General features: G+C 49.5%; 1 protein-coding gene across 7 annotated transcripts in view; it reads right to left on the bottom strand.

Annotated features, from left to right (window-relative positions):
- STPG1 (sperm tail PG-rich repeat containing 1) overlaps positions 1-26,050 on the bottom strand; it is a 54,063-nt gene that overhangs the window by 2,643 nt on the left and 25,370 nt on the right. For 5 of the 7 annotated variants that reach the window (XM_078452200.2, XM_078452199.2, XM_078452201.2 and 2 more), the window contains 5 exons: positions 23,364-23,465; positions 18,762-18,932; positions 13,862-13,970; positions 8,930-9,095; positions 7,837-7,902 (listed from right to left, as the gene is read on the bottom strand). In XM_078452200.2, the coding sequence (XP_078308326.1) occupies positions 7,837-7,902; positions 8,930-9,095; positions 13,862-13,970; positions 18,762-18,932; positions 23,364-23,465 (614 nt within the window). Of the gene's footprint in view, positions 1-96; positions 288-7,836; positions 7,903-8,929; positions 9,096-13,861; positions 13,971-18,761; positions 18,933-21,383; positions 21,473-23,363; positions 23,466-26,050 lie in introns of those variants that run through there. The other 2 variants (XM_078452203.1, XM_078452204.1) reach the window with 2 other exon arrangements.

Raw genomic sequence — 26,050 nt, 5'->3', positions numbered from 1 at the left:
TGGCAAACATCCCATAAATCAGTGACATCTGATGGCCCAGGAATGACAAACACTTCCAGATTTGGTTTTTACAATCATTTAAAACAATCCTCTGACCTGGGCCGGGCAGGCCTGGCTGGGACGGGGCTGCTGTCCACCGGCTGGTGTTGGACACAAACGATGCGCTGGAGGTGAAGTGTCTGGGGGGCCCCTTGTAGTCCACGATCTCGTACTGACCGGGGCCTGGAAGAGGCAGCTTCGGGGGCAGGGGCGAAGGCTGGGCAGAGAAGTTCAGGAGGGGGTTTCTCCTTCAAAAAGAGACAAAATGTGAAGACAGTGCTCAGGCAGTCTGCTGGGGAAACGGTTGTTTTTAGACGTGGCCGAGACCTGCCCAGCACCGAGTCGTCGGGGCGGCTGGGCAGGGCCGTGGCTCCACTGCCGGGGAGCCGGGGGCCCCCGGGCCTCAGTGTTCTCTTCTGCGCAGTGGCGGTTCTCGCAGTACTTTCCTCATAGGCTTACCGCCGGGGTTCAATGGGATGAGGCATCTGTAACACAGAAGTCGGGGCAGCGCCCAGCACAGTGAGAGCGCAGCACGCGGTGTTGCGGATGATGTCGCTGAACTAACCAGAGAGGGCAGACATGTGCCCATTCTGATCACCTGGTGGCGCCCGGCTGGGGCTCCGTGTAGAGAACTCCGGCCTCGCGTGGGCTCCAAGGAAAGAGCATGGGTGATCCACTTGTGATACCTGCCATGGCCAGGAAGTGGGACGAGGCATCCTGAATTCCAAGGATTTGCCATCCCAAGACTAGTAGATCTCAAGAGACCATTCCAGCACGGGCAGGCCGAATCCTACTAAGTATCTTCCTGGCAAGGCAGGACTTGGGAGTGGAAATCAAGAGACCTCTACATAACACTTACCTTTTGCTGACATCTTTGGAAGCAAGGGCATTTAAAAAAAAAAAAAGTGTTTTTTTAATGTTTATTCTTTTTTTTTTATTAAAAAAAATTTTTTTAATGTTTATTTATTTTTGAGACAGAGAGAGACAGAGCATGAATGGGGGAGGGGCAGAGAGAGGGAGACACAGAATCTGAAACAGGCTCCAGGCTCTGAGCAGTCAGCACAGAGCCCGACGCGGGGCTAGAACTCACGGACCACGAGATCATGACCTGAGCCGAAGTCAGCCGCTTAACTGACTGAACCACCCAGGCACCCCTTAATGTTTATTCTTGAGAGAGAGAGAGAAGAGACACACACACACAGAGCGTGAGTGGGGGAGGGTCAGAGAGAGAGAGAGGGAGAGGGAGACACAGAATCCGAAGCAGGCTCCAGGCTCCGAGCTGTCAGCACAGAGCCCGATGCGGGGCTCGAACTCACAAGTTGCGAGATCATGACCTGAGCCGAAGTCGGACGCTTGACCGACTGAGCCACCCAGGCGCCCTGGAAGCAAGAGCATTTTAAAACTTGGAGAGCTAGAGGGGACCTAGAGATGTCTTATCCACCCTCCTTATTGTGCTAAAGAAACTAGCACTCAGAGAGAGAAAGTATGTCACCCAAAGTCACCGAGCAAATGAGCGGTAACGACAACACCAGAATTTGAGTCTCAGGGGCCTAGCAATTTGGGGAAGGCATCATGGCAGAGGGGACTTTTTGAGTTTTAGAGTCACACAGACCTGCATCTGAATTCCTGTCATCCCACTTACTGGCTGTGGGACCTCAGACAAGCCCCTGGACCTCTCTATGCCTGCAGGAGGGAGAAATCGCACCCTCTCTTTATAAGGGAGGTCAAGAATGGAGGAAAGGTATGGAAGGACCGAGCAGAGCCCACAGTAAGTGCTCAATAAAAGTGGCCACTGTTATGATGATGCTCCTGGAAGCCACTGCCTCCTGCTTGGTCTTAGAGGACGGACCAGCCTCTGGAAGGAGACGCCAGGGCCCCCCACCCCACCCCCCACAGAGTCACCTGAGGCAGGCCAGCCGGCCAGGGAAGGCCCCTGAAAGTCATGGTAAATCTGCCGGAGGCTCACATCTAATAATGGAGGAACAGCTGGCGTGGATGCTTATATTTAGAACAAAGGTGCCCACAGAAAAAGGAGAGAAAACATTGCCTCTTTCTTCGCCTCCAGCTGACATGGGCGAACTGGTTATAGTGTGTGATCAACCACTTCTGCCCTCGGAGATAAAAGCTGGCTTCTCCTTGTTCTGGCTTCTGTCGCCCCTTCAAAGAACCCCCAGAAATTGGATGAGTGTGTCACTGGCATCCCTGAGAGACAGGCTGGATTCCTCACCGCCGCAGCTGGAACGAGCCAACCATTGCATGAGGTCACCCCATCGGTCTGGCTCACGCCCTCGCCCCGATCTTTGAGAAGGCCGTGAGGTGTGTACGTTCCTAACCGGGAACAGCCTGTAGGCGGCTGGGCCCGTGTCTCATCAGGATTCTTGGCCAGAGGGGTTAGAGCGGTCCCGTGCCCTCCACTCCGTCAGCGTGCCCAGGAGAGGCTCAGCTGTGACAGCTCAGCTGCCCGGACCTTTAAAGAGGGCCAGGGGCACCTGGGTAGCTCAGTCGGTTAAAGTGTCCGACTCTTGGTTTCACCTCTGGTCATGATCTCACAGTTCGTGGGTTCGAGCCCCGCCTCGGGCTCTGTGCTGGCAGCATGGAGCCCACTTGGTTTTCTGTCTCCCTCTCTCTCTCTGCCCCTCCCATACTCTGTCTGTCTCAAAATACATCAATAAACTTAAAAAATAAACAAAGAGTGCCAGCCACGTGTGCAGCTCTGTGCTAAGACACAGACCCTGAATGCTCCCAAGGCCTTGACAATTCACGGCTAGCGACAGTCATGACTGGTGACAACTTAAGGAAGTACAGGCTTTGCACCCAAACTTGGGTTTGGATCTGCACTTCCCCACTCACCAGCTGTGTGTCCTTAGAGACGTCTCCTAGCCTCCCTGAGGCTCAGTTTCTTCATCTGTAAAGTGGGGGATAATAATACCTTCCATCCAGGATTGTTATGAAGTTTAACTGGTGTTTTCTTTACTTGCGTTATTATGTGATTTTTTTCTAAACATGAAATGTTAGAATAGAGGTAAAAACACAGCATTGAGAGAGAGAGAGAGATTCCCACTAAGTGAACCCAGAAATCTACCCTAGAAGAGATAACCTTTGCCCTGAAAAGTAAGCAGGGAATTCTTCAGGTAGAAAAGGTGGGGGAGGGGGCATTTCTAGCAGAGGAAACAGGAGAGGCAAAGGCACGGACAAGGCACGAGCTGTGGCTGCATTTGGCAGGAATTGGGACAGGGAGGCAGAGGCCGAGCCTCCCAGACTGCCTTCAGCCCTCAATGCACCCAGGACTTCTAGGCTGTTCACCTGCTTCTGGCCATCCACCCTCAGACACCCTGAGGGAAGCCGAAGGAAAAACTCCTAACCCAGCCTAATCCCCTAGGCCCCTTGCTCCCATTTGACCTTCCAGAAACACCCAACACAGATTCAGTCTTCAGCCACTCCACGCCTTGGCCCGTGCTATTCCTTCTGCCAGGAGCACCTACTGTCCCTGAAAACTCTGATCATTCTTCCCTTCTCATGTCCTTCTGGGAAACTTCTGTGGCCACTGCCCTCCCCCTCCCCCACCTCTCTTCCTGAGGCTCCAGAGCTCTGAGGCTTCCTGGAGCTCCCTGTGGCTCCAGAGAGGAGCATGGGATCTGGAGCCGGACCTGCATGCCACTCCCTGCCCCACCAGCTTCACTGTATTCTAGGTAACAGTAGTTAGTGCCCTGCAGGGGCGCCGGGATGGCACTAAGGGGGACATCCGTCAACGCTCTTAGCTCGGTGTGGCTGAGCCCTCGCGATGTTCTAGCCATTCTTCTTTTCTCCGCACAGAACGTGCTGGGTTTCCTACACTCTTTATGTGCCCAGCTCTTTATGGCAGGGGACTGCGTGTGACTCATCTCTGAGGCCCCCTCCCTACTCCCAGGACATTGGCTGAACTGTAGGGAAAACAGAGAGGTTGCAGCAAGTGGGGGAGCCCAGACATCTGAGCCCCACCTGACAGTTTTATCATCGTCCAGGGCTGCTCCCTCCACGGCGAGGTGGGGCTGGGCAGATCACAAAGGTCCGGCTGGATCAAACCCAGGCCAGCCCTCAGTGCATTGTGACCGGAGCTTTTATGAGCCTCATTGCTCAGTTATAAAAGCCAACTGGGTCCTGCCCCGTAGAAAGAAAACATCTATCAAAGGCTCTGAGTTGGCCACAACTGGATTAAAGTATGTTTGCAGCTTCCAATGTGAGCTGTTTGCAAATCGCCCGAGAATAATGAATGTCGCAGAGGACTCAGCAGGTCACTGGGGGAAGGCATCCGAGACCCCTCGGGACACTCCCAGGCACCGGCACGATTCACTCTGCCTCGGGGATTCCCAGGGTCGGGGAGGGATAAAGGGGCAATTTTTTCTCATCATTAAAGGGCAGCTGGTTGCCTCTGGGGTGGAATGCACTCTCTGTTTAACAGGGTAGAGGGTGACAGATTACAGCCGCTTGGGAAGAAGCATCCCATATCTAATTGAAAATCCCAGGGGAACGTTAGGTGGGTCATCGTAATTACCCAGACTGGAGCGGGGCCAACAGGGTTTGATTCTTCAGCTCTGGCTGTGGCAGGACAGCGTGTCTGTGCAAAACCAGTGGCTTAAAAGTTCCAGGAAGTAGATCAAGGGTTAGGAAGATGTCAGTGGGCGTTTCCCCTCATTGCTGACGACAGCACCCGGGAGGGACCGTTTTGATCTCCAAAATAGCCCTTCTCCTGACTCACCCTGATTCACTGAGCCATCACTGTGACACTTCTCTCCTAAAGACCCCCCTGGGAGCTGATAAATGCCCTTAGCTTTGAGTCGGCAACGTGGCCACGGCAAAGAGACACCTGTGCCCTGTTCTTCAGTTAGGGAGCCCAGAAACGGTCATCCTAACACCCTGCCAGCCCTTAGCACAGCATCTGCCCTCCGAGGGCCACCCAAGAAGCACCAGGTGAGCACAGAGGACCCGCTCACAGACCTCAATAAAAACGCCAAGTTACATGTATGGAAAGCTTACCGTGTGCCAGACCCAGTGAGTTATGTGAGTTATTTTAGCCTTGCAAGCACGTTATGAAGTGTTCATTTCACCATCTGCAGGGTTGAATTTGAATTCCTGGGAGTGAGGTGAACCCCTCCCCGCCCCCAGGCCCCCAGAGCTGGCAAGTCGGGAGGCTGGGCGCTGGCCTGACTTGGAGCCTGTGCTTTCCACCAGGCCACATTGCCCCCGCAGCCCATTCTCAGCTCTGCAGGCCGGGCCAGGGGAGTGGAGACAAGACAGGCCCATGCCTGGCCCCCTGCCGGCCTCCCGACCATTCCCAGGACATCACCCAACCCTCCCCTCCCTGGGCTTCACTTTTGTTGGTGGGGAACACGGGACTAACAACTGTAGGGATAAGTAACATCTCCCGATTCTGCATCCTCAAGAAAGCAGAGCCGAAAGATTATTTTTGCAGGCTAGGACCCTCCCCTCCGGATAGGGAGCCAAGTGTTCGCAATCGTAGACAAATAAGGACAGGCCTCAAATCACGTCACATGGGTGTGACGCCTGTGTTTGCCCAAAAGAAACATGCGAGGTTTCTCAGATGCCCCACGCAGCCCCGGAGAGCTAAATGTGCTCAGGCTTAGCGCGGATAAAGTCCCAAGGAAGCCACATAGAGATGGGGAGGAAGCAACGCAGACCTTCTCAGGGCCCTGAGGATCCCAGCAGGGGGCCCCCAGCTCCTGTCCCTCTCTTCCCTCCAGGGACACAGGAGAGGAAACAGAACACCAATTTGAGAGACAGGAGTCTGGATTCTCCCTCCATACCACGACGTTCAGCTGTATCTTTTCCTTATATTAACCCATTTCTTCATTATTCAACATAAGCAGACCCAAAGCACACTTGAGTTTTATCTTTTTGTTTTTTAAATACAATTACAGATTGTCAGCTTCATCCTTTCCATGTCAATTAAAAATTTATATATTTTGGGGGCGCCTGGGTGGCTCGGGTGGTTAAGCATCCAACTTCGGCTCAGGTCACGATCTCGTGGTTCATGAGTTCGAGCCCTGCCTCGTGCTCTGTGCTGACAGCTCAGAGCCTGGAGCCGCTTCGGATTCTGTGTCTCCCTCTCTAGCTCTCTGCCCCTCCCCCACTTGCTCTCTCTCTCTCTCTCTCTCTCTCTCTCTGTCAAAAATAAACAAACATTAAAAAATTTCATTTTTTAATGTTTATATATTTTGGGCCTCCTTTGGGAGTCCAGGCTGGTTCTACGTTCACTGCCCCCAATATGCTCTCCTGAATGCCATGGTGAGCAAACACAGGGTCGTGGAGTGTTGGAAACGAAGAGACTTCCCCTCTTTTCCCACATGATGAAACGAAGGCCGAGGGAGGTGCTGAGAGCCACCTAGACCATAGGGGCTGTTAACCAAATGTCCTGCCCAGGGCACCATCCACTCACCAGGGTGAACCCAAGTGGGGGGTCTATCTACTCACCAGGATGAACCCAAGTTTAAGAGACACTGGGTGTAGTAGGGTTTTGGGTTTTTGTTGTTGTTGTTGTTGTTTTACGTCGGGACATCTCAGAGCCTTTAATTAGGCCATGCACACAGTGATGCTCCTAGAGGTACAGGGTTCATATGCAGTGCTTCCTAGACTTATTAACCAAACATCTGTCACTCGCAAAGCCCCACAGAGAGCCAGTGATCCCCAGACACCCCCAGACACACCAGCACCACCGCACTGCACCTGCTGGAAAGACTGCTCTCGGGATCTGTGTGGCCACACAACCTTGGGGCCATATGCTCCAGCATTCTGCTACCCCTCCTCTGCCTTGCTCTGGAGTTGTTCCCAGGTGAGCCTAGCTAAAGGCGTGTACAGTGCCCTGTTCACCCGAGCACCCCCACGGCCTCTGGCACAGACCCAGAAACCTACAGGGCCTGTTGACTAACAGGTGCAAATGCCGTGAGATGGGAATTATCCCGAACCGCTCGTTCAAACTTCAGCAGAGGCCACACGGCACTTCTCTGGGGCAAGCGGTTCAACGCTGAGTATTCTCCACTCTCCTTCTCACCATTTCCTCAAAGAAGCTTCCAGATTCGAGCTAGGAGCCTGAGCGGCTCGTGCCAAGCAACAGCCGTCCCCTGTACGCTCATATGCCTATAGGATACGGAACAGCAGCAGCTCTAACGATAACATTTCTCGTCTAACCCTCACAGAAGCCCTATGAGACGAGACTCTTATCCCCGCTTCATAACAGGGAGACAGGCTCGGAGAGAAGAAAGGGACAGAGCCGTGACTCACGCCCAGGTCTGCTGACTCCGAAGCCTGTCCTCTTACCCACTCTCCTCATCGGGACAGTAAGGGAAGGTGTGCAGGGGTGCCCTGAGCCAGCCCGGAGGCAGTAAGTCCCTGGTGTTCAGAGAGAGCGTGTTCCTGGAGACTATCCTGCCCCGGTTTTGAGCCCTGGAGCCTGTGAAGGCTCAACCTGCAGAACCCAAGAACCGAAGGGCAGAAGGGACTTCTCCAGTGGATTCCATCTGAGGTCTGGATCCCTTCTCCAGATCCTAAGTCTGGCACGGAAGGTTCATCTCCTGCTCCTCTCCCCCCACCCCATCTCCTTGTCCTGGACTGATGGTCAGAGTATATGCCCAATGTTGTCAGTCTCCCGGGTTGCCTGGACTTCTGACCCACTGTGGGTATGAGCCTGACCACCTGCCTGACCTCTTTGGAGGGGTCTTCTGCAGGTCAGCCCGCCCAGTGGCCAATCCTGCCTGCAGAGGACTATACCCGGGTGAGGCCTCAGATGGCGACAGGCAGACTGACCTGGCAGTTAGTTCCAGAAGTTCTAGAACCATCTGAGGAATAAGTAAGCCCTGTGAGCCTTCGAACCTGTTAGGTGAAAGTAATATTAAATGCACCGGATATTAAACATGTTAACACAAATCCTGGTCTTCACTTTTTAAATTTGTGTGAATATTGTCACCTTCTGCACCTGCTACATGCCAAACATATATTATAAAATCTGAAAGCAACACTATGAGGCATGGACTGTCCCCACTTTGCTTCACAGATGAGGCCTTGGAGGTTCAGAGGGCTTAGTACCATGGCCAAGGTCACACAGCATGAAAACAGCATAGCTGAAGTTCAAATCCAGCAGGTCTGACCAACTCCAAAGTCTGGACTTTCAACTTATCAGTGCAAAATTCGAACGGCCCCGTGCTGCTATATATCCTGCTACCCCAGTAGAGGTTTTATGTTATAAAAGTAGAATCATGTCGGGGCGCCTGGGTGGCTCAGTTGGATGAGCGTCCGACTTCGGCTCAGGTCATGATCTCATGGTTCGTGAGTTCGAGCCCCGCGTCAGGCTGTGTGCTGACAGCTCAGAGCCTGGATCCTACTTCCAATTCTGTGTATCCCCCTCCCTCTCTCTCTGCCCCTCTCCCGCTCGTACTTTGTCTCTCTCTCTCTCTCTCAAAAATAAATAAGCATCAAAAATTTTTTTAAAAAATATAGAATAATGTCAGCACCAGGATAAACACAACATCACGAGGAATGCGGAAAGATCCAGACAGTCCTGAGCCTGATTCCTAGCGGCATTTCAAGTTAGCTGTGTGGACTTAGGCAGCTCCTTAGCTGCCCTGAAGCCTAGCTATGAAGTAAGAATAATAATTCTTGCAACCGGGGTACTACGATGGTTGAATAGGATGCTAAGTTCCTGGTGCATAGTAGTTGCTCAATAAATATCATGCAGTCAGCAAGTATTTCCTGAGCACCTACTATGTCACAAGGGCCCCTGGAGAGTGAGTGACCTGGCGCCATGTTCTGCCAAGCAGTGACACCCCTTCCTTTTCTGCTCACGTTGGGTCCTTTCCCAGAACCGCCTTTCAAAAGAAAGATCAGAATAATCAGGACTCACGGGAAAAGAGGCTTTTTCAGAATTTTGATGTGGTCATTGGGGTTGTAATAAGCAGGTCCCGGGCCCGTTGATGTCAGTTTTAATCCACGTCCAGTTTTTGATTTAAAACAAGACGTCAAGACCTTTGGCGACTGCTTCACGAGGGATTCGTTGATATTATAATGCCCTAAGAAGAAAGACATTTTAAAACAGAGTAAGGAACTCGTCCCAAATAAATAAAAAACACTACCTTACACCTAAGAATACATTTAATGACTATAAGGTGGTATCACTCCAAGATGGTCAAATGGGAGGGCTACCTGAAAAATAATACCCTCTATTTTTTATTTTTTTTAAATGTTTTCATTTATTTTTGAGACAGAGAGAGACAGAGCTTGAGGGGGGAGGGGCAGAGAGAGGAAGACACAGAATCCGAAGCAGGCTCCAGGCTCTGAGCGGTCAGCACAGAGCCCGACTCGGGGCTCGAACTCACAGAGCGTGAGATCATGACCTGAGCCGAAGTCGGCCGCTTAACCTACTGAGCCACCCAGGCGCCCCGAAAAATAATACCCTTTGGAGAACATGGGCCATGTGCATCACATACTTAGCTCATTGAATCCTCACAGAAGCCCAGCTACATGGGTAATTGTCACCTCCATTCCAAAAAGGAGGAAATGGAGACTCGGAGATAGTGAATAATTTGCCCCCCACATTTCATCTAACTAGGAAGTAGGCCCAATTTCCTCCGCTATAAGGTAAGGATAATTCTTCCAACAACAGTAATATTTTAGTTCCAGGCGTATAGTCGTTGTTCAGTAACTATTATGCAATCAACAATATTTATTGAGCACCTACTACGTGGGCCCAGGGCCACCTGTCTCCAAAGTCCGTGCTTTCCCACTATGCCCTGCTCCAAGAGAGAATAAAATTAACTTGCTTCAAGGAGGAAGACAATGACCCGGGCTGGGGGGAAGTAAAGGCAGTCTCCCCTAAATTGTCAGAAGCCCTGCCGGTGGGTGCAGGTGTTTTTCAAATGCAAAGCAGCGGTGCAGAGCGAAAGCCTTGAGGACATCTGGACCCACTACTCAGAAATTAAGGGAATTATTCAACATGCAGGAAAAGCTCTAAGCGTAGAGACTCACGTAACAGCAGCAACTGCAGTGTGAGAAGGGCTAAGTGGCCCGAATGTCCAAGGCCAGGGGTACTGTCGCGGGAACAGCAGCCCGACCCGGTGGAATATGAGCCTGGACACAACAAATACGGAGACCAGAAGCCACACGGCAATGTTTTGGAAAACTAAAGGTGAGTGAAAAAAAGTACAATAATGCCTAAAATCTCCCATACTATGATGATGTCTAGGTACAAATGGACACATCTGAATAAAAATAGGTGGGGGACACCTGGGTGGCTCAGTCAGTCGAGTGTCGTGTCGGAATTCAACTCAGGTCATGATCTCACGGTTCATGGGTTTGAGCCCCACGTCGGGCTCGCTGCCGTAAGCAAGGAGCCTGCTTCAGGGATCCTCTCTCTCTGCCTCTCCTCTGCTCTCTCTCTCTCAAAAATAAATAAACCTTAAAAAAAAATAGATGGGAACCCAGAAAAGTGGAAGCGATTACATTAGTGTAATTAATAATTATAATTACACTATGGGCGGGAAAAATATTTCAAATTTTCTAAACATGGTGAAGTTGACTTTGTTTTCAATAAAAATGTACTTTTCCATTGCAAAAGTACTGAAAACAATATGGTACGTATTAGAAAGATTTTATTTAAATGATAATACCCAGTGGTGGCAAAGGTGAGGAAAAACAGTTACCTCACAGCAGCAGGAGGAAACTAATCCCTCTGCTTGAAGAACAATTTGGCCACCAATGTATAAAAAAAAAAACCTTAACTATTCTACATGCTTCTGACTTAGCAATTCCGCTTTAAGTAATTAATATAAGGAAATACTCTTGATTTTACACAAGCTGCAAGCTACAAGGATGTTTGCTGCCTCTCTACTTATATCGGTGATCGGTTTAAAACAACCTAAATTGGGGTGCCTGGGTGGCTCAGTCGGTTGAGAGTCTGACTTCGGCTCGGGTCATGATCTCGTGGTCCATGAGTTCGAGCCCCACGTCGGGCTCTGTGCCGACAGCTCAGAGCCTGGAGCCTGCTTCAGATTCTGTGTCTTCCTCTCTCTCTGCCCCCCTCCCACTCATGCTCTGTCTCTCTCTCTCTCTCAAAAATAAATAAACATTTAAAAAAATAAAAAATAAAAAAATAAAACAACCTAAATTTCCAGTAAGAGGCCATTTGTTCCTTAACTTATGGTACTGCCATGTGATGGAATACCAAACAGCCATTTCAAAAAATGATATTCTTGGGGCGCCTGGGTGGCTCAGTCGGTTAAGCGGCCGACTTCAGCTCAGGTCACGATCTCGCGATCTCGCAGTCTGTGAGTTCGAGCCCCGCGTCGGGCTCTGGGCTGATGGCTCAGAGCCTGGAGACTGCTTCCGATTCTGTGTCTCCCTCTCTCTCTGCTTCTCCCCCGTTCATGCTCTGTCTCTCTCTCTCTGTCTCAAAAATAAATAAATGTTAAAAAAAAAAATTTTAAAAAAAAAAAATGATATTCTTAGAAGGGTTTTTAATAGTGTGAAAAGATGTTCCCAATATATGCTAAAGTTTTTTCAAAGTTGCTTCAGATTCTGTCTCACTCTCTCTGGCCCTCCCCTGTTCTCTCTCTCTCTCTCTCTCTCTCTCTCGAAAAATAAACATTAGGGGCGCCTGGGTGGCTCAGTCAGTTAAGCGTCCGACTTCGGCTCAGGTCATGATCTCACAGTCCGTGAGTTCGAGCCCCGCGTCGGGCTCTGTGCTAACAGCTCAGAGCCTGGAGCCTGCTTCAGATTCTGTGTCCCCCCCTGTCTGCCCCTCTGCCTGCCCCTCTGCCACTCGTGCTCTGCCTCTCACATTGTGTCAAAAATAAATAAACATTAAAAAAAAAAATTGAAAAAAAAAAAAAAAGTTGAACCATCAAAGTCAGGAACCATCCGGGCGCCTGGGTGGCTCAGACAGTTAAGTGTCTGACTTGGGCTCAGGTCATGAACTCACGGTTTCTGAGTCTGAGCCCTGCACTGGGCTCTATGCTAAGAGCTCAGAGCCTGAAGCCTGCTTCAGATTCTGTGCGTGTCTCTCTCTGCCCCTGCCCTGCTAATGTGCTGTCTCTGTCTCTCTCTCAAGAATAAACAAACATTAAAAAAAATTTTTTAAGTAAATGTCCGGTTTGCAGCCTTTATAATATTGGGATATATCTCTCGTATTAGGTTTATTTTTCTCTCATTCATGTGTAAATATGTATACATTTGTATATATGTTGTATAAAATATGTTTTCCCCTCCCACAGACAGGTTAAGGCAACCTTGATTATCAAACGCTGAAAAGCAGAAGCAAGACAAAACAGGCGCCCGTGATCTTATGGCCCAGAGAGAACCCGGTATAAGCTCTGGTGCATTTCCTCGTGGTCTTTTCCGGAGTGTGGTTGGAAAACCACTTGCTGCTGAGCCCACTGTGCAGATTCGATTCTGCAACCCCCGTTTTTCAAGTGACACTTTAACACAGGTGTTTCCCTGAACTGTAAGAAGCTTCTTCTATTTTGAGGAAAAAGAGAGAGGAGGACATTCCTGATGAGCTTGGCAGATGTAAACTTTAGAAAACCCAAGCAGCAAACGTGTGGAGGTGAGCATTTGGCTCAGGATTGAAGGCGGGCGGGTCCCGGCCCTCCGCCCCTGAGGTAGGGGCCCTCAGAGCTGCTGGGACAGGGGCCCGGGGCCCGGGCAGCCAGTCACAGCTCCCCTGTTTTCCCCCAGCGGGGGAAGAAGAAACAACCAGAGTTATTTCTGAGAGGTCAGGGCTGGTTGTTTCTCCCAGGAGGGCAGCTCCCCCCAGCAGGTTTCTGAGGCAGCAGGCGTCAATCGGGATGGGCCTGGATTCAGATCACCGATGGGCCCCTGGGCCTGCTTTCGAGGTGTCATTTTTTGTCTATAAAACGGGGGTCGATGATCGCAGTGGCTCACACCTTCTGAGCACGTGACGGCATGCTGGCCCAACACCCCGCGGCATCTGGACATCATTGGCTGAGAAATGGAGAACCTGTGGCACCCGGTAGGAGCTTCACAGACATTGGTGCCCACCTCTCCCTCTCCTGTGGACTCATGCGGCTGGCTGAGAAGGTGCCCACCTGGGCGGGGGGGGGGGGGGGGGGGTGCGATTCGCTGGCAGGGCCTCTGGCCAAACTCCAGGGCTGCCGGCTTTGTTCTGTATAAACAAACAAGGTGGGGCTTTGCCTGTGATGATGCAAGGCCGGGAGCTTTAGCGGGGCTTAGCCTCCTAATTAGGGCTGGTTTTGTGATTCAGCTTCGGACTGATCTTCTCAGCTTTAATCTGGATTTGGTGAAATCCGAAGTGTGCTGCAATTTTATCCATACTCCCCTCCTCCCTGTTCCTCCCCTCAGCTCTGGGGCTCACGGCTCCCTCGGGGCGGGGCGGGGCGGGGGGGGGGGGGCGTCTTCAGGACCCAGCGGGCAGGTGACAAGGGCTCCCGGAATACCAGTGGCAGCATCACCAGACCTCTCTGGAAACCAGAGCCCGGGATGGCACCTGGGGCGTGTGAGTGTGCACGCTTCTGAGGCGAGAAGCCGCTTCCCCAGCTGGCTGCCCAGGGAAGCTGTGCCCGGTCCTGAAAGGGGAGGCCAGCGAAGCTGCTCTGGGGACCATTTCCAGAGCAGCGCCTTCACCCCGGAAGGGGGAGACCCCGCCTTCTCCCCAGCCTTCTCCTTTTTTGTTCAACACCTGCTCAACATCCCCTTTCCCCCAAAGCCTAACTCCTTCCGAAGAGACTCCCTCGTGGTGCCCTGCGGAGCAGATCTGGTCCATTAACCCTTAGGTCAAGGCCAGTGCAAGGTGGCTGCTTACCTGGGGCAGGTCCTGTGTCAGTGATAGTGAAAAATCCTCTCTGGGTTTTGGACATAAACCCGGCTCGGGCACAGACGTTGTTTCTTTGCTTGCAGCAAGAGACAGAGGCCTGGGGACAGGGGAGAAAAGAAGCATGGTGTGCCCAATGCCTTCCCTTTCTTTCTCTTTGTCATCAAGCCCAGACAAGGGGCACACTGGGGTAAAAAAAGAAAAAAAAAAAAAAAAGAAAAAAGAAAAAGAAAAAAAAAGTCTGATTTAAGCCTGTCCTCACAAAATGAACTGACGTGAGTGGAAAAGGTCCCAGTGCCTTTTCGGTCGCCTCAGCTAGAGTGGTCTGCGAGTTTGTGACCACCCTCAGATGTCTGGTCACCCAACATGGCACAGAGGACCATGCCCGGAAGAGAACCCGAAGACCTGGCTGCCAGGCCCGCGCCTGCCCCACACGGGGCGTGATTCTGCGCGAGGTGTTCAATTTCTCTGAACTTGGGTTTTCTCACCTGTAAAGCAGACCCGATAATCCCTGCTCTACTCGATCCAGTGTATGCTGGTGACAGATTTCGTCTATAGGACAGGGATTTTTCTGTAAGTCTGCAACACCACACATGCACGTTATTTTCATAATTTCTTCTATGCCTTTCGTTCCTTTCAATACACTTAGTCCTACATATCTCCACCCTGATTCCGTACTGTTCAAACAGCCCTTCTATAAACGCAGGATTTGGGGCACACCAGGGCGTCATGTAATTTAAGATTACGATCAGGTTTATAACGCTCCCTTGTCCTGACTTTTCTGGACCGACCAGAAATCAAGCATTTTGACTGATCCATGCAATATACAGTGTGCACAGCACTCTAAAAATAACAGGGGGGCGGGGGGGGGGGAAGAACACTGAGATCATTCTTCCGTGATACGTGAATCATAAATATTTTAAATGCCAATTGGCAGTCAGTCCCTTGTATTCATTAGATAAAGTCGCAATAAAAATCGGATATGCCATGACCAGGCCTATTTACTGAACAAGTGAAACTATGTGCCGGGGCCCAGATGGTTTGATTTTCCGAGATACTCCTTTGTCAAAAAAATGTTTCTCGAGAAATGCAGATGGCATTTCGATTTCGTGTTTACAAAGGCGGAGGAATTTAGCTTTTCCCGGGGTCCTGATGGCTAGAATGCATGCAGGGAGGACAAACAAAAACATCGGGTGGAGAGGCTAATTACTGGACAGAGGGCCAGGAGCCAGGCTGCCTGGAGAGGAAGTAATCACACGGTACCACGAAAAAAGGAGTCGAATAGAGAGGTGGGGGGGATCGTGGTAAGCAGAGGGGAAGAGAGGCCCCGACAGACCTCACTGCACCGTGTGGCTAACAGGATTAGCGCATTTCTGCTTCTTGCCAGTTGACTCAACCATTGTTCTCCGGGTCTGAAAAAAGCCTCCTGTAGACAAAACACGATCTCGGCCTTATTCCTCACCCAGACAGAAAAACAACTGAAAAAGGGAGCATTTTTGTCTACCCTGAGTGTCACTGGAAGATTTCACCATTAGACGAGGAAAACAGTCCACTCCACTAGCAGGTTGGGGGTGGGGTGGGGGGAATGAAACAGGTTTATTGTATTATCAGGGGGAAAAAAACCCAAGATACAGTGGAGTAGAAAATGCACGTGTACTGTGGATAATGTAATCCTAATGCTGGAGGTAGGGATGGGGGAGGAAGAGAATGTGAACGAAACTGCACCTGTTTTGAATGGCGGTTTGCTTCAGAGAGCGGAATCACGAGAGACTTCTACTTTCCTAGCTCAAGCATTTCTATAATGCTCGAATATGTTTTATGAGGAGCATGGATGCTTTTCACAGTCACATTAAAACCATAATCAACAAAAAAACACGCACTTGAAATGGATCCACTGCCAGAAGGTCCGAGCTCTGTCTTGGGAAGCGGTCTTTTCTAGATGAGCGGCTATACGCTACTGGGGGTAATTCCTTCAATGTCATAGACACTTGTCGCCAAGTGCTTGGCACGCCAGGCCCTGCACGGGGCACCGGAGATGTGAAGTGAAGGAGCACCCAGTGGGCTGGGGAGGCAGGCGTGTGAAACACTGCGTACCTGTCTCACGAATGGCAGAGGCATTTTGCGGTGGCCAAGAACCTTTATTACTACTTTCTTGGACCGGGCCTTGACCTCTCTCCTGTTAGTAGAAGAGCCTTCTAACTGGTTTTTCAAAAGCCACTCCTCGCCCACACCATGGTCCCTTTTCCATATGGCTGCTGGAGGGAGCTTTTTAAAAAAGTACATCAGATGATGTCATCTCACATCCTCTCACCGCCCCCCCCCCCAAAGTCTTCCCACAGAGAATAAAATTAAAGATCCCTCCCAGGGTCTTTAGGGTCCTGAGTGAACTGGCCCCTGCCTATCTGTCTGGCTTCCCCTTCTCCCCTCTCCTAGCTAATGCTACTCTAGCCACCTTCTTGTAGTTCCCAGAGCTAAGCTGCTTGCTGTCCCAGGACCTTTGCACATGCTGTTCCCTCAACTCTGCCTCTCCCTTCGGTCCTCGGGTCAGCCTCAGAGCCTTCTCTGACCACCCAATCTAACCCAACCTGAAGTACATGATACTGCCAACCCCTTATATTCTCTACATATTCTCTCCCTCAGGCTTTGTTTGTCTTTCTCAAAGCTGGCCACAATGTGTAATTATTTTGCTTCCCTGTTTCCTAGTTTTGTCTCGAGTTCCCCACCAGAATCTGAGCTGGATCACTGGTCTGGCACGGAGGAGCCATAGAACCCATGAAGGGAGACCCAGCAGGGCTGGACCATGCTGACTGATCACCCTCCAGCTGTATACCTCAGTCCTCTCCCTGTGCTCACTGATGTGCAAATGGTCCCTTCGAGTGGGGTGACTTTGGGCAAATCCCTTCCCCTCTCCGAGCACCAGCTTCCTCTTCTGTGAATTGAAGATAACCCACTTCATGGATTCTTGTGAATATTAAATAAGAATGAATCCATAATGCTTAGAATGGCACATGGGCCTTGAAAAGGATTTCATCATCATCATCATCATCATCATCATCATCATTTTCAGGCTCTGATTAACCCAAGGGAAGACTGTCCAGAGCGATACCACCCAACTGGGTAGCCACTGGCTATCAGCACCAAAAACATGGCTGGTCTGGATTAAGATGTGCTGAAAATATAAAATACACACTGGATTATAAAGACTTAGATGGAAAGAATGTAAAACATTAATTATTTTTACTTATATGTAATTATAATAAAATTTATAATCAGGGGCGCCTGGGTGGCTCAGTCGGTTAAGCGTCCGACTTCGGCTCAGGTCATGATCTCGCGGTCCGTGAGTTCGGGCCCCGCGTCGGGCTCTGGGCTGACAGCTCAGAGCCTGGAGCCTGTTTCAGATTCTGTGTCTCCCTCTCTCTCTGACCCTCCCCCGTTCATGCTCTGTCTCTCTCTGTCTCAAAAATAAATAAACATTAAAAAATTTTTTTTTAATATTTAGTTAAGAAAATAAAAATAAAACTTATAATCAATAATTTTATATTGATTTGATGTTGAAATAATGTTTTGAATATACTGAGCTAAATAGAATATGCTATTAAAATTATTTCACCTATACCTTTTTACTTTTCAATGCAGCTTTTTACTTTTCAACTATACATTTACTTTTCAATGCGGCTACTGGGAAAATTTAAATGATGTATGTGGCTCCCATTATATTTCTATTGAACAGTGCTGGCCTCACAGGCATATATTGCTTTGAGCACATTACAATTGATTTGACCACTCACAGAAGGTGGGCAGGGGCCTTGTAGTCAGAAAAACAAATATTACTTGAAAGTGTTATAAAAGAAAAAGGAGGGGCGCCTGGGTGGCTCAGTCGGTTAAGCATCGGGCTCTCAATTTCCGCTGAGGTCATGATCTCACCATTTGTGAGACGGAGCCCCTTGGTCAGGCTCTGTGCTGACAGTGGAGAGGAATTCTCTCTCCCTCTCTTTCTGCCCCTCCCTTGCTCTCACTCACTCCTCTCTCTCTCTCTCAAAATAAATATTTTAAAAAGGACATTAAAGATGAAGTATTCTAAGACCAAAACATTTTGCAACATGGCATAGTGATATTAACACCTTATGTACAATTCACGTCTTATGTTTTCACAGTTGCTGTCTCGTTTGCTTTTTATAATAACCCCGTAGGGCAAGTATAATTGATTCCATTTTACACCTGAGGCTCAAGAAGTGACGTGACTTCCCCAGAGACAGTTCTGCTGATCTCCATGTATAGTGGAACCCTGTGCGCCCAGGGCTGTGCCAAGCACTCAGCATCCATGACCTAATTTAACATTTGCATTAATACTATGAAGTGGACATGTGTCCCCATTTTACAGATCAACAAACTGAGTCCTGAAAGCTGAAGGGACTTGCCCGGAGCCACACAGAAAGTGGCAGAGGGGACATTTGAACCTGGCTCCATCTCTGAACCATTAATCATACCGTTCTGCCTCCGTGACTACATAGCAGGGCGTTACTGTTAAAAAAAACAACAATTTCTGATATGGAAATATCAGGGGAAAATAAGGCGGTAAATACCTATTGTCGCAGATGAGAAAACTGCCCCAGAAAGATTCTAGGGCAGGAGTGATGACGGTGTTTTCCAGGGACTGGTCTTCCCACTGCTCCGCCCTGACCTCCAGGGTTGCTCACATCTTTCTCCAGTTTCTGCAAATTCTCTCTAAAGGCCTTGCCCAGCCTCATGTACCCACTGGGCAGTCAACAAATACTAACTGATTTACTAATCGCATTAAAATGATATTTCCCAAAGCGTCCCCCCCCCCCTTCATTTATTTTAGTAAAGCATTCATTCGATACATATTTAACAAGCATACCCAACATCTTACATTGTAATGGTTTGGTGCAGGAGTTTCAGATTTGAGGGCTTTCGCAAAACTTGGCAACTGAAACATGCTGGAACAGGAATTACTGAAGTCTTTCTTCGAAACAAAATGTGATGGGATAGTGTACGCGTTAGCTGCAGGGTATTTAGAAATGATGGTGTCCAGTCGGGCACGCTGTAAGGGGAAAGCCAAAGGCATCAGCAGTCTTACATAATCTGGGGGCCCCAAAGGACAGACGTCAAGGGGATGATGCCCAGCACTACGTCTAAAAGCAGTTTGTAAAAGCTGAAACTCTAGCCGGTAACAACGATAAACTGACCTCAGGCTTTGAGGATTTGCTCTTGGAGGATGCGAGTTCTGGCCTGTTGTAACTTCTGTAAACTAACTCAAGTTATTCATCTTCTATTTGGGACTTGGCAAAAATAATGTTGCCATAAATGCATTGCCACCCAATCCCATTTCAGGCCACTTATATTTGACTCATCAGCTGTTGGGTAATTTATATGATGGGAAGCTTTAGACTTTCTTCCTCCAGCCAAGGCTTTCCTTCTGAGTAAAACCCCACGTCTTACTTCTAAGATTAAGTAATCTGAATTGCTCAAATGACAAGTTTGCTTCTAATGTCTTAAAGGCACAAGGGTCCATGGGGCTCGCTGTCCACCTGTGCCTCCGATCCCTCACCTAATTGCTGATTTCAAAAAACCCTACGATATCTTTCTGTTTCAGTAGAGCTGATTCTACTCCTTCCAGGAAGCCACAATAAACTATTTTCAGTTAAAAAACACACACACACACAAAAACAAACAGAATCAATGTTTGCCAAATGAAAAGGGGCAAAAGCCATAGAAACTAGATGATAACATCACTTTACCCTAGGATGGCAAGTATTGGAGTCTGATAAAACAAACGAAAAAATTCTCATTATTTTATGATTAGAAGCTTGAGAACACTGCTCTGGGTTTTCCTGAGCCGGATAGGGGTCACTACCTACACAAGCACAGCGAGTGGGTGAGGCTGTGGGAAGGCACGAACCCCCACCCCCACCAACTTCTCGCCCTTGCTCGGTTGCAGTGGGTCCCAACACTCAGTCTATGGACCACCGATGGTACGTGGGTGGATGTGCTCCCAGGGGCAAGAATGTTCTTGTCCAGAGTCCCAGCTGTTCAGAGTCGAGCCTGGGTTCAAGTCCCAAGTCGGCCTCCCCCTGTGTCCGGATTCACTGATGTTCCCAGAAGGAAGGTCACCCCAGCCCTGTATGCACTTTGCCTTTGAGTTTTGGGCAATAGTTAACTGAGTGCTTTCCACGGGTTGTTGCATTTAATCCTCATGAAAAACCTGGAGAGTGGTTATTGTGATTATCCCGAATTTACAGATGAGGAGACTGGACTTTCTCCATCAGATGAGGAGTGGAACCAACATTATCACCCAGGCAGTCTGCCCCTACTATATGGTGTGGATTAGATACCTCATTCTTTTTTTTTTTTTTTAATGTTTATTTTTTTATTTTTATTATTATTTTTAATGTTTATTTATTTTTGAGACAGAGCATGAACGGGGGAGGGGCAGAGAGAGAGGGAGACACAGAATCGGAAGCAGGCTCCAGGCTCTGAGCGGTCAGCCCAGAGCCCGACGCGGGGCTCGAACTCACGGACCGCGAGATCGTGACCTGAGCTGAAGTCGGCCGCTTTACCGACTGAGCCACCCAGGCGCCCCAATGTTTATTTATTTTTGAGAAAGAGCAAGTGGGGGAGGGGCAGAGAGAGAGGGAGACAGAGGATCCAAAGTGGACTCTGCACTGACAGCAGCAAGTCCTACGTGGGGCTCGAACTCACAAACCGTGAGATCATGACCTGCGCCAAAGTCGGACGCTCAACCGACAGAGCCACCCAGGCGCCCCTAGATGTCTCATTTTAAAGAGGAATGGGTCAAAAGGAATAAAGCAATACAAGTTTTCATTTACAAGCTGGCCAGCCGATAAATGACTGTGGAAGGTTCTGGTTCAAGAAGAATCGCTATGCTCTCTCTCCTCTGCCCACTAGGCTGGACACATCTTTCCTCTTTCCTCTTCACTCCAAAGGAAGAGGGTGGGAAGGTGAAACCCTCCCTGGTGGTACTGTCTGTAGCATTTCCATCCTGAGTCACTCAACAGATTAGGCAAGAGCGTTCTTCTAAAGCACGATTTCCCAAAGTGTTTCTTGGCATGCGAGGTGCATAAGGTAAGTGAGTGTTGGCGGTCGCAGCAGCAGGGGGAGAGTTCCAGAGCCAAATAAACTTGAGAGGGTCTCACAGCATCTTCCCATTTTGAAGATTCATAATACCCGCCGCCATATTAAGTGCCCTGAGAAGTCCTACAATAAAGAAGCCTAACTATATTTTAACTAGGCCTTCCAGAACCACTCCTGCCACCATGCAAATACAGAAAGGCCATGGAAGTCTCCTCCCACCAGACTGACTGCTGTGTCATGAATAATTCTGGAACAAAGATTTAGAATATGCTATTGAAGCTCTTTAAATTACTTGGACTTAGAGCACAGGTCCCCTCCAAAGGTTGGGTGTAGTGGTTCCAACAACCATCAGGAAGTTTCTAGAATTTATAGATCCACAGAGTGTTTTGGTCAGCCTCACCTACAATCCCGCTCCTCCTGGCCAGACCGGGGTCAGTCAGGCAGATCTTTCTCTGACAAGGGCTGCTTTTAATTCCTTCAGAGTCTTCAGATCTGGAAAAGGAGGAGGTAACTAACGAATGTGAAAGTTACCAAGTGGGGGACAGAGGCACGAAATTCGCATCTGCGCAGAAAGCTAGGTGAGATGTGGGATCTCCTAATAGATCTCCCCCAGCCACTGCCGGCTGCTTCCAGGAACCCAAATGTCTAAAAAAAGAAATTCCCATATCCATCAAATCGGGGAGGGGAAGCCGGCACCACTCAACGGGCCTGCGTTCTTTTTGGGTTTGGTCTGAATGTTTCAAAGACCCGACAGGCGTGATTCGATTCCGTAACACTCCGACCTTCCCTTGGGCCTCTTCTCCTCCAGACGGCCCAGCCTCCTCGTTTGGAAAGTTACCGCAGGCAAAGCCTAGTCGGGAGGAATTGACCGGCCACGAATGTCTCAGAGAAAACCTAGGTGTTGCACGAGCTATTGTTTGTGACTCAGGTGGTAACACTCATGATATTTAGCATGTTTTCAATGCTCCCAGTTTCAAAGAGCACGTTGCTCATTGCAATTTGCCCAGAGCCTCCAGGGAGTCTCCGCTTTTATGAGGCACCTGGGACACAGAAGGGTGACGTGCTTGAGGCCACGTCGTCGAGCATCCACAGCTGAGTCAGGATCAGGTCTTCAGTCTTGTCTCCGGTGCCAGAGCCTCGTGAGGTGGCATTTCTGTTGCAGATTACTTTCAGGTCTCTTTGTTTGCAGGGCGTGGTTCCTCTGTAAGCTCACTGGGGGCATGTGTGACTTCAAGGGCTTTGCTGATGGGGAGCTGGCTCCAAAGTCAACTCGCTCCTTGAGTACTCACCTCTGCCAAACTCAAATTCCAGTAAGTGGCTGCATTCAGTGTGTCTTAAATGGACCCTTTGTGTGGTGTTTTGTTTTGTTTTGTTTTGTTTTGTTTTTTTTAATCCATTCCAGTGTCAGGCATTATAATACATCTTTGCAAGAGATAACTTTTTTTAAAAAATTTTAATGTTTATTTTTGAGGGGGTGCGGAGAGACAGAGCACAAGCAGGGGAGGGGCAGAGAGAGAGGGAGACAGAATCCAAAGCAGGCTCCGGGCTCTGAGCTGTTAGCACAGAGCCCAACACGGGGCTCAAACCCTCGAACCACGAGATGGTGACCTGAGCTGAAGTCGGATGCTCAACCGACTGGGCCACCCAAGTGCTCCTTGAGGTATTTTAATTTTTAAAGGGACAGATGGCATACATGTTTTGTTGATGCAAGTTTGGGTTTGCTTTCTTTTTCACTTTCCTACCTCAGCCGGTCTTACCCTAGTTTGGCCCTTTTCCCTTGCTATGTCTATTCTTCTTGCCAATTTACAAAGATTCGAATAAAGAACAAGAAAATCCTGCCCAAGTCTGTTCAGGGACATTGGCCCTTCATAGAGTTCCTTGATTCTTAGAGCCATCCACCAACCTAAAGACCCTCATTTCACAAAGAAGGGAAACAGGGAGGTGAGGACGATCGCTGCATTTCAGGCCTGCTGCCTGCTTTCTTTTTGCCCCCATCAGATTTCTCAGTATCTTGAATAACCCAATGAGACCAAGCGGTGTAAAACCTCATATTAGAGTGAGATCTTTTCCCCGGAACCTAAAAATCTCAGGAAAACATCTGCTTAGTCCACTCCGTGATGACAGAATCGATGGTGGATGATCAGGTCCTGAATCTCCCTCTGGCCTCTCTTCCCACCCTGGCAACGTCTAGCAGAGGAGGGGAATTACTTAAAGGCACAGGCTCTAATTTACTTGCGTGACACGTGAGGTGGCAGTTATGCTCCTAATTAGAACCACGGCATTTGGAGAGAAGGGACCAGATGACCAACACATGCTTACGCAAGGAGCAAAGGAAGTTCCTGATCCCGCTAGCGGCCTCACTCAAGGAGGGGGTTCTCACCATAGAGGGAAAAGTGCACGTCCCTTTCTTAGACAGCGAGACACTGCTGAACACCGGAGACTGGTGAATGACATCGTAGAAGCCAGGACCCGGGATATCATCCTGAAAGGGACAGAACGTGGTGTCACTGTGCTCTTCTGCGAGCTTTGCATCCATTACATCCACGCTAAGCCCCAGTGTAATCCTCCAGGATGGCACCACCACTTTCCCGGTGACGGCTCGGCTCTACCATTTCCTAGCCTGCCCAGTCACGGTCTCAGTGACCAAGCGCTGGGGTTGGAATTCCAGCCCAGGTCTGGGACCCCCAAAGCCCCGACTCTCCCTCCACCATGCTGCCCTGCATTCCAGAAGAATGCTACTGTTCTGTCATGGCATCAGAGAAGTGAGCACAGGATGGGCTGCTAAGGACAGCTGATGCGTGAGTCAGCGTGTGCTGATTGGGTCCGCCAAACCCAAGGTGAGGGACCGATGACCGCTGTCACGTTAGTTAACCGCACCCACCTGACTCAGCTTCCTCCTCAGCCTTTCAGAGGAGAAATCAGGGAGCGTTTCTGTTTACAAAGCAAAACGAAACAAAAACAACCTTCCTCCCAAACAAGTCCCTTTCTAATTCTCAAACAAAAGGAGGCAGGCTCACGAGGCTCAAATGCTAAACGGACGGAGGTATGAGAGAGAGGAATAAACAACCGCTTGATTTCTAAGCTCATTTCTGCTTTTGCAGCTAATTGGACTTTCGGCTCATTTCCCAGGCAAGTTACCGGGGGGAAGTATATGCTGACGGAAGTTGGCCAAGCAAGTGGCATGAAATGAAAAGGATGTTCCGTTGTCTTGAGAGTTTACCGGGTGCCTACTCGATGCCACAAGCTTTTCAAAGGTTGCTTCATTTAATCCTCTGACAAGGAAGGAGCTACTGTCCCCATTTTACAGATGGAGACACCGAGGCACGTGGGGATGCATTTATCCAACACCCCACTGCTACTAATGGCCGTACCTGAATTCAATGCAAAGGGCATGATGAACGCAAACCCTTTGCAGTGGGGGTGTTAGCAGGCCCATTTTAAGGAAAGGAAGGCCCAGAGGCACTGGGTCCACATTTAGTAAATGGTGAAGCCCAGATTTAAATCCGGGCAGCCTGACTGCAGACTTGCTCTCCCCAACCTCTGTCACCCAGGCTCGTTGTCTCCACCGTCCCTGCCACTCTCCTCGGGGCAGAAAGAAAGCTTAAGGGGCCACCAGGGCTTTCCAGGACTTTCCAGTCTGGCCTGAGCAGTGTGTGATTAAGGTTTAATATTTGGGATAGGGCCATCAGTCAGTGAGATTAATAGGTTCTTCTGTGCTGAATTTTAAACGCAGGGAATCCTTTGAGCCTCGCTTAAAGCAGGTGGGTGAAGGGGCACTGATTCCCACTTTGTAGGTGATGGTGATCTTGGGTGCAGAGTGGGGGCTGATCACCAGGGAGAATGGGGCAGGCCATGAGACGTGCAGCAGAATCAGGTGCACCAGCGCCCCAGGCCGAGTCCTGCACGTGGGAGAAGATTCGAGGAGCTACCGAAAACAAGGAAGAGATTTTTCTAGGGGGCTGTTTGTAGGGCTAGCATTTATTTGTTGAGTGGCCACTCACTGTGTGCCAGGCACTGTTCTGAGCACTTTATTCTTTTTTTTTTAAGTGTATGAGAGAGAGTGAGAGAGAGAGAGAGAGAGAGAGAGAGCAAGTGGGGGGAGAGAGAGAATCCCAAGCAGGCTCTACACCATGGAGTCCAACAAGGGGATCAATCTCAAGACTGTGACATCATGACCTGAGCAGAAATCAAGAGTCAGACACTTAACCAACTGAGCCACCCAGGCGCCCCTGAGTACTTTATGATTTTTTTTTAAGTAGGCTCCACCGAGCGTGGAACCCAGCGCAGGGTTTGAACTCACGACCCTGAGATCAAGACTCGGATGCTTAACCGCCTGAGTCACCCAGTCACCTGCAGTAACTCATTTAATCCCCATTTTAAAGACAGAAGGACAGGACCAAAAGAGATAAGGCCCAAGGTCACATGGCTAGTAACTCTCAGAGCCTGAATTTGAACCCAGGGGGTCTTAGTACAAAGTCAACTCTTTTTTTATAGATTGAGGGATAACTGACACATAACATTCTATTAGTTTCATGTATACGGTGTAATGATTCAATATTTTTATACATTGGACAGTGATCACCCGGTAAGTCCAATAAACACCTGTCACCATACAGTTACAGGATTTTTTTCCTGTGATCAGAGCTTTTAAGATCTCCTCTCTTAGCAACTTCCCAATATGCAATACAGTGTTATTAACGGGAGTTGCCATGCCGTATGATACGTCCCCGTGACTTTTTTATTTTGTGATTGGAATTTTGTGCCTTTTCATTCCCTTCACCCATTTTGCCCATCTCCACCAAACATACAGAATCCACTGCTCTTTTTTGTTCTTAATTTTTTTAACGTTTATTTTTGAGACAGAGGGAGACAGAGCGCGAGTGGGGGAGGGGCAGAGAGAGAGGGAGACACAGAATCTGAAACAGGCTCCAGGCTCTGAGCCATCAGCACAGAGCCCGATGCGGGGCTCGAACCCACGGACCGCAAGATCATGACCTGAGCCGAAGTCGGACGCCCGACTGACGGAGCCACCCAGGTGCCCCCAGAATCCACTACTCTTAAGCATTA

This window comes from Panthera onca, chromosome C1 (assembly GCF_046562875.1).
Source record: "Panthera onca isolate mPanOnc1 chromosome C1, mPanOnc1 haplotype 2, whole genome shotgun sequence".
Classification (NCBI taxonomy): Eukaryota; Metazoa; Chordata; class Mammalia; order Carnivora; family Felidae; genus Panthera; species Panthera onca.
The sequence above is the reverse complement of the archived record's forward strand: the minus strand, read 5'-3'. Positions and strand labels throughout refer to the sequence as shown.